This window comes from Corapipo altera, unplaced genomic scaffold (assembly GCF_003945725.1).
Source record: "Corapipo altera isolate COAL_440 unplaced genomic scaffold, ASM394572v1 201, whole genome shotgun sequence".
Taxonomy (NCBI): domain Eukaryota; kingdom Metazoa; phylum Chordata; class Aves; order Passeriformes; family Pipridae; genus Corapipo; species Corapipo altera.
The window spans coordinates 54,284-61,190 of NW_020884940.1; the positions used below are offsets into that span (position 1 = coordinate 54,284).

General features: G+C 55.3%; 1 protein-coding gene across 3 annotated transcripts; it reads right to left on the minus strand.

Moving 5' to 3' along the window:
- Positions 1-90: 90 nt before the first annotated feature.
- On the minus strand, positions 91-5,975 carry TEKT2 (tektin 2). 3 transcript variants are annotated; one of them, XM_027661113.1, is made up of 10 exons: positions 5,874-5,975; positions 4,729-4,900; positions 4,238-4,363; positions 3,385-3,590; positions 2,767-2,910; positions 2,140-2,254; positions 1,700-1,807; positions 1,338-1,481; positions 1,074-1,153; positions 91-525 (listed from the first exon to the last, which is right to left on the minus strand). In XM_027661113.1, the coding sequence occupies exons 2-10, from the start codon at positions 4,882-4,884 to the stop codon at positions 324-326; spliced, it is 1,281 nt and encodes a 426-aa protein (XP_027516914.1). In that variant the 5' UTR covers positions 4,885-4,900; positions 5,874-5,975; the 3' UTR covers positions 91-323. The 3 variants fall into 3 exon arrangements, with proteins under 3 accessions (XP_027516914.1, XP_027516913.1, XP_027516912.1); XM_027661112.1 differs by having other exon boundaries at positions 5,905-5,960; XM_027661111.1 differs by having other exon boundaries at positions 5,850-5,894.
- Positions 5,976-6,907: the final 932 nt, after the last annotated feature.

A 6,907-nucleotide genomic window follows, 5' to 3' on the forward strand; every position in this document is an offset into this window, starting at 1 on the left:
CCCGTCGGGCGTTTGTTCCGGGTGTCCATGCGCTTTTTGTCTCGCTGCAGGGAGTTGGTTGGATTTAATCCCCCTCGGATGACCACTGGGGACAAGCTGCTTTTGTTTTTTATTGTTTATAAATCTCCTCGGAGCGCGGGAGGCTGTAAACATCATCCAAGGGGCAGAGAGTTATAAAAGAAAACCAAGGAGGTGGGGTGTGTGGCGGGAGGAGAATTCCATTCTCCTAACGCGGCGCAGATGTCGCTTGTTTTCCTCCCCCTCCCCTCCTCCTGGCTCTGTGGAATCGTGTCACCACCGGGAGTTTTTGTGCGATTCCCAAGCTAAGCCAGCTCCAGCTGACTGTTCCTCGGGAGGTTCCTGGTCCGGTTGACGGCGTCAACCTCTGGATCAAATTTCTCCACGGGGATCACGAGTTTCCTCCGGGTGTCCATGCACTTGTTGTCCAGCTGCAGGGAGTTGGTTTTGTAGCCAATGTCGGTCTGGATGCGGTGAAGTTGTCTATAAAGAGCGTCCAAGGCATTCCTAGGAACGAGGGGAAGGGAGAGGAGTTGGGATTAAACACTGCATTGCCCACCAGGGAAGTGGTTACAGCCCCAAACCTGCCAGAGCTCAAGGAGTGTTTGGACAACACTCTCAGTGACAGGGTGGGATTTTGGCGTGTCTGTGCAGAGCCAAGAGTTGGACTCGATGATTCTTGAGGGTCCCTTCCAACTCAGGAGATTCCATAATTCTAAATTGGTCAGGAAACACCCAACTTCCCACCTTCTTCACAGAGCATTTGGCCCCGTGCAAACAGCAAACTCATCAGATACTCCTTGGTGTGAGAGACTCCTTGTTTGGGGCAGGGAATAGTGAGCCCACACCCTGCCAGCTGCCAGCCCACAGCAGCATTTGTCTTGCTACCTCTTCACCCTCCTTTTTGCCCCTTTTGGAACCGGCTGTGCCTCAATGAAGTCAGAGTCGAGCAGGGGCTGTGGGAGTCCTGCTCCCCTCCAACCACACCGACCCCTCGTGCTGTGCCTCGTGCCCACTGAGCCCATCCCGTCCCTCCCAGGGAGCAGGACACTCACTGTGACTCTGTCCGCTTCTGCTGCAGCACTCGGATCGCCGCCTCCAGATCCTGCACCTCCCCTGTCAGCCCGAACTGCGCCTGCAGGGGGGACCGGGGATGGTTTGACAAAGGCCACACTTCTCCCATTCCCCCTCCACCCCAACTGTGACATTGTTTCCTTGCTTTGCTCTGTCACTGTAGGATCCATTGCTCAGCCCTTGCAGAACTCATTCAGGTTTTCCAGAGCCCCCGTCCCGCACAGGGGCTGTGCCAGGGGAGGTACCTGGTCCCTGCAGAGCTCCACGTGGGGCCGGTACGTGCGGGTCTCCAGGCGGGTGTGAGCCACTTTCAGATCCAGCGTTCTCTTCCGGAGATCTTCCTCCAGCTGCCGGATTTCCTCCTCCATCTCAGCAATTTCCTCCAAGGTCTGAGGAGATAAAGATGTGTTGTGAGGGGCGGCCCGGGAGACAGACTGGGCCACAGCCCCCATGGCTCCAGGGATTTCACTGTGCTGGGGATGGATTTCTGAGGATTTCTGAGAACTGAACCCTCTGCTTCCACAAGCTGCTCTCCATGTAACCAACAGCCTTTTGGATTCCATTCCCAGTCAGGGCTGTGATGGATGACCAAAGAAACAACACTTACGTTCTTCTCCTGCCATCTCAGTTCACTAAGGGCTCCTTCCATGTCTCTAATCCTCTTCCTCAAGGCAAACTCTGTAGCTATCCGCTGAGCGTCCAGCTCATTGTTTGTCTGGGGAGGGAACAGGCTCCAGTCACACGTGGCTACAAGGTGTCTGTGCCCCCAGCTCTGCCTGGGAGGTTGGGGCAAGCCCAGGAGCAAAACCAGCTGGGTTTGGCCACTGCCACAACCACGCAGGTCCCACTCCCCCGGTAGCCAGAAGGCAGGGATCGGTGGACAGGTACGTGCCCTCCAGCTTGCTGACACTGCTGCAAGCTCCACAGCACAGCCAAGCTCCTCTCCTATACCAGGAGCTGCTCCCAGACAGACCCAGAGACATGCCTGCCACTCTCCCACACTGGCTCCAGGACAGCACCATGGATCCACAGCCGAGGGAGCATTACCTGGGCAATGGTGAGCATGATGGCTCCTCGGAGCTCAATCGAGGCTTTCATTTCTGCATCAGCACGATCCTTGTTGCACTGGCTGTTCAGTTCCCACTCACGAAGTGCAGTTGTTCTGTCAACAAATCAGTTAAGAAAATAAACTGAGTGTTTGCAAGACAGCTCAAAGGAACCACCTGCTGCAGACCAGGATGGCTTTGTGCAGCACAAAACGATTCCAGAAATGTGGAGGTCACGTCCTGCCTCACCTCCTCAGAGACTGAACCCCACTGAGCCCAACAGCTGCTCCACCAGGGACACATCCAAGCCATGGAAGGGAATGCCAAGTGAAAATGTGCAGCAGCTCCCCCATGAGCTGTGCCAGAGGTGACACCACACCACTGAGTGTCACCTACAGCCAGGCAGGAGGCCCAGCAGCTGGCCTGGGTTTGTGGTGACAAATTAGCTAGCTCCCAAAAGTCTGTGGCTTCACCATTCCACAGCAAATCCCAGAGCCAAATCCTGTTCTGAGCTCTCTCCAAAGCTGTACCCATCAAACCAGGATACAGCACAGAAGGAAAAAGCGTCTCAGGGCTCTTCCAGGCACCAGCACGGATTTGGCCACACCAGGGCAGGTTCTTTCCTTACCCGTCTGGGATCCGCGTTGGGTTGACCTTGAAGGAGATGTTGCCGGAGGTGACGTTGAAGGACAAGCACTGCCGATCCAGATCCAACGCCTCCACCTTGTGCCGGTGGTCACAGTTCAGCTGCTGCCGAGCTTCCTTCAGGAGGCTGCGGAGAGCAGGGCTGGAGTCAGTGGGAGCAGGCCAAGGGGAGTGGCAGCTCTCAATTCCCGAAGCTTCATCACCATGCCAGTCATCTCTGAAATGAGGGATGACCTCCCACCCCACCGGGAACTGGGCCCGCCCCCCCCAGCACTGCCTGCACTGGCATCGCCCTGGAAAACGGAGCTGCAAAGGATTCCCATGGAGGATTAGGGCCTGGGACCTTTAACACCTCCCAGCTGCTGAGTCCTGAACCAAGGCAGGTGGCACAAGAGATCTGTCTGGGCCAAAATTTCCCGAGGGTGCTTGTGAAGTCTCCCTTGACACACTCTCCCTTGCCAATCCCCAGACCTTGACAATAACCATCCAAGGCTCCTGTGTGGTTCCCTGCCTGCCCGTCTCAGCGTGGCATTAGAGGCACGTTAAATATCTGGGGCCAAGCAAGGAGGGCAGAGTTTGGCCAAAAGCTGTCACTCCTCACCAGAGCTGTGTGAAGGCTTCGTCCACTCGCTGCTGCAGCTCCTTCTTGGCTTTCTCGATCACCTTCACCTCCCTGTGCAGCTCCTCCTCCACAGGGTCCCTCACCACGTCGATGTCGCGGCGGCTCTCGCGGAACGTCAGGCACTCGATGGCAACATCCAAACACAAGTTCTTTGCCTGGAGGGCATCTTCTGCTGCCTCCTTCACCTGGAAGAAGCAGTCAGCCAGGTGTGTGTGGGGGGAACCTTTAGGGATGGAAGGAAGAAAGGAAGGGGAACCCACCCATACCCTCATTAAGAGGGGCTCGCACTGCCCATCTTTGCAGCTCTGAAACCTTTTAGCAGGTCTGGAATAAAAATTGCCAGAGCCAAACATCTTAGTCCTCTACACCTGCCACTGCCATTGGGAATCACACCTTGCTGGGGACAAACAACTCCAGGAGCAGCAGGTTTAGAACTCACAGAATCAGAGATGTCCCACTGCTATTCTCTAGTTAAAACCAAACATTTTTGAGGGACGGTGTTAACATATTTCTCATTTTCCTTCAGAGCTCTAAAAAAAGCCTAAACAACAAAAAACCCACCCAGAAACCAAAACAGGAGCATGCATTGCATGGCTTCATAACATGGCTTGGCTCAGCCAAGAACACACAGTGGTTTGTCTTCCAGGAAGTCATTCCATCAGCTATGGATCCCAGTATAAAATATACATATATATACATATAAATATATCTAGTGAAAAGGCCTCCTTGAAATCCAGATGGGCTTGCCCATTGCACAAAACAAGCCTCAATTATTACACTCTCAACATGGGATGTGAAAGTTGATTTCCAGCCATCTGTTTTCCCAACATACTTTGGTTAAGGCATCGATTTCCAAGTCTATGTCTGTGAGGCATTTGGCCAGGACCTCTCTCCATCTGTCCACGCTGGTAATACGATCCTTCAGGCGGGTTCGGGTGTCACACTCATCCCATTTCGCCTGGAATTAGAGAGAAATGCCGTTACTCTTTTCAAAATTGCATTTATGAATCTTGCTGAAGCCTCGCCTTGTTTTTGGGGCTGACTGACCCTACACAGGAGCACAGCACGTTGCCGTTTGGTCTAAGAGTCATTTACACAAATGGAGAGCACAGAGAACAACACAAGTTGCAACAGACATGAGAATCACACCCGAGGATTTCCTGGCAGTACAGACACATCACTGCAGGCAGATTTACAGGACATAAATGCACATATTTAGCAGTTTCTGTACGGGTCCATACACCCAGATCCAGACACTCTCCCATGCTCTTGAGCCCGCTATCCCGACAAACCTGGGAGCAGCCCCCCTGCCAGAAGGCGCACCTGGTTGCCGGTGTCGTTGCGGAGAGCTCGTGCTTCCTGCCGGATTTGGTGGGAAGTAGAACGCTGGTGTTCGGCATCGGCCGAGATGCGGTGGGCGTTGTTCTGCCAGTCCGGCAGGGTGAACCGCTGGCCCGGCTTGACGCTCAGCGAGGCCATCTCGCTCAGCAGGTGACTGCACAGGAGTGGAAGATTTATCTGTTTATTTGTGGAAGTACACCCGAAATGGAGCTGCAGCCACAAACTGCAGAGCTCTTCAAGAGAAAAGCAGCAGCAAACGGTAACCTGGCACCTGGCCTAACACAGACACGTGTGTGCTTGTGAAGTCTCCCTCACAACGGGGAGCATAAGGACAGGTGATCGGTGCCGTTCCTCTGCCCTGGGTCAGAGGGAGAGCCCTGTGCACCAGTCCCTCCCTGGGGAATGGAGCTGTCTGCAGGGACAAGGAGCTGCTCACAGCACTGAGCTTGGACAAAATGGCTGATGTTGTGACTGATTCTGCCGTGCTACAGCTGCAGGCTGAGCCCAGGGCTGTGATCCCGGGGCACTCCAAGGCTTTGCAGGGACAGCAGAGTTTGCAGCCATCTATCTCCCTTGTTACCCAGCACATCCCGCACAACGGGCAGGAACTGCAGGGCCCGCTCCACAGACCCAGAGCGGGTCCCGAGGGGGCTGCAGGTGCCCAGCACCTGTGGGATATCTGTGGGATGCCCCCTGTCTGCCGCAGCCCCCTCGGGCACGGCCACCGACAGCACCGGCTGACGGGGAAGCGCAGAGCAGGCATTCCCCAAGGGAAGGAAGCGCGGAGGGAGGGCACAAAGGGCCGCGGGGCACAGCGGTGGAGGGCGCTGTGAGGGCACTCGGCACCTCCGAGCCTCTCCCTCGGGGCAGACCCTGCTCCGCTCCCCACCTCAGGACCAGTCCCGACCCCTTCTCTCCCCTCACAGCCCGGACCGGTCCCGACCCCCTCTCGCCCCCCCTCAGAGTCGGTCCCGGCCTCGCTCTCTCCCCGCCCCAGGGCAGCTCCCGGTCCCGCTCGCCCCCCCCAAGGGCCGGTCCGGGCCGTGCTCCCCTCACAGCCCGGGCCGGTGCCGATCCCGCGCTCTCCCCCGCTCAGGACCGACCCTGGCCCCGCTGTCCCTCCTCACCGTTCCCGGCCGATCCCCGGTCTCCCCTCACCGTTCCCGGCTCTCCCCAGGCTCGCGCGGGGCCGTTGCCGGGCGGTCCCGGGCAGCGGCGGGTGCGGCGGGTGCAGCACCGGCTGCGGGGCGGGTGTCGGGGACAGGGACACTGCAAACCGCAGCCAAGTGGCACCCAAGGCAGCTAAGGATGATAATAATAATACTTTAAAAAATCCCAACAAAATGACCCATAGAGCAGGAGGGAGTGCCCAGACCCAGAGCACCTTCCCCACCCCACAGCAGCCATCCCTTCCCAGGACTCCTGCAGGTGGTCACAGGATTTAAACTACAACCTGAGCATTTCAAGCTCGGCCCCGTTTGGGGTTAGTTTGTTTGTTTGTTAAACTAAACGGCATTAAAATAAAAATCAAACAGAAAAGACCAGAAGAAAGTGGTTTTCAGGCATGGGTGTGCCTGGAGCTCCCCGCAGATCCCACCACCCAGCCCAACACCTCCACCTCCATCTGCTCCTGGCTCTGGGAATAAATTAAAACGATGCAAGTAGAACTAAAATAAAATATCACAGATGCATTTCAAAAAAAAATTTATTTTTCAAATGAATACGGTTCGTTTACAATACACTCAAGTTGATGGTATCTATAGCCAGCAGAGATCGATGACTGCTGTGTCCTATACACAGTCGTACAGAGGTTACAGATGCCTACGAGAGGGAAGGAACAGTGAAAGAAGTCGACATTTTACTGTGCTGGAAAGAAAGCAACTCTTGCAACAGGTAGAAAATTTTGGCAAGAACAATTTTTCCGGAAAGGGAGAAGGGGCAGAGGACACGGCTTCTGCTTAGCAAGTACATCTCAAACACCAACACGTTCCCTCCCACCCCGCACGGCTGCAGCCCACGCCCGCGGTACAAAGAGGCACACATGGTCAAGATGGTTAAGTAAAAATAAAGGCTTTTACCAGTTTGTTTGCCACCCATCTACAATCTATTTGTGCAACGTCTCAAGTCACAGCTCTGCTTTACTCCTGAAAATAATTCCCTT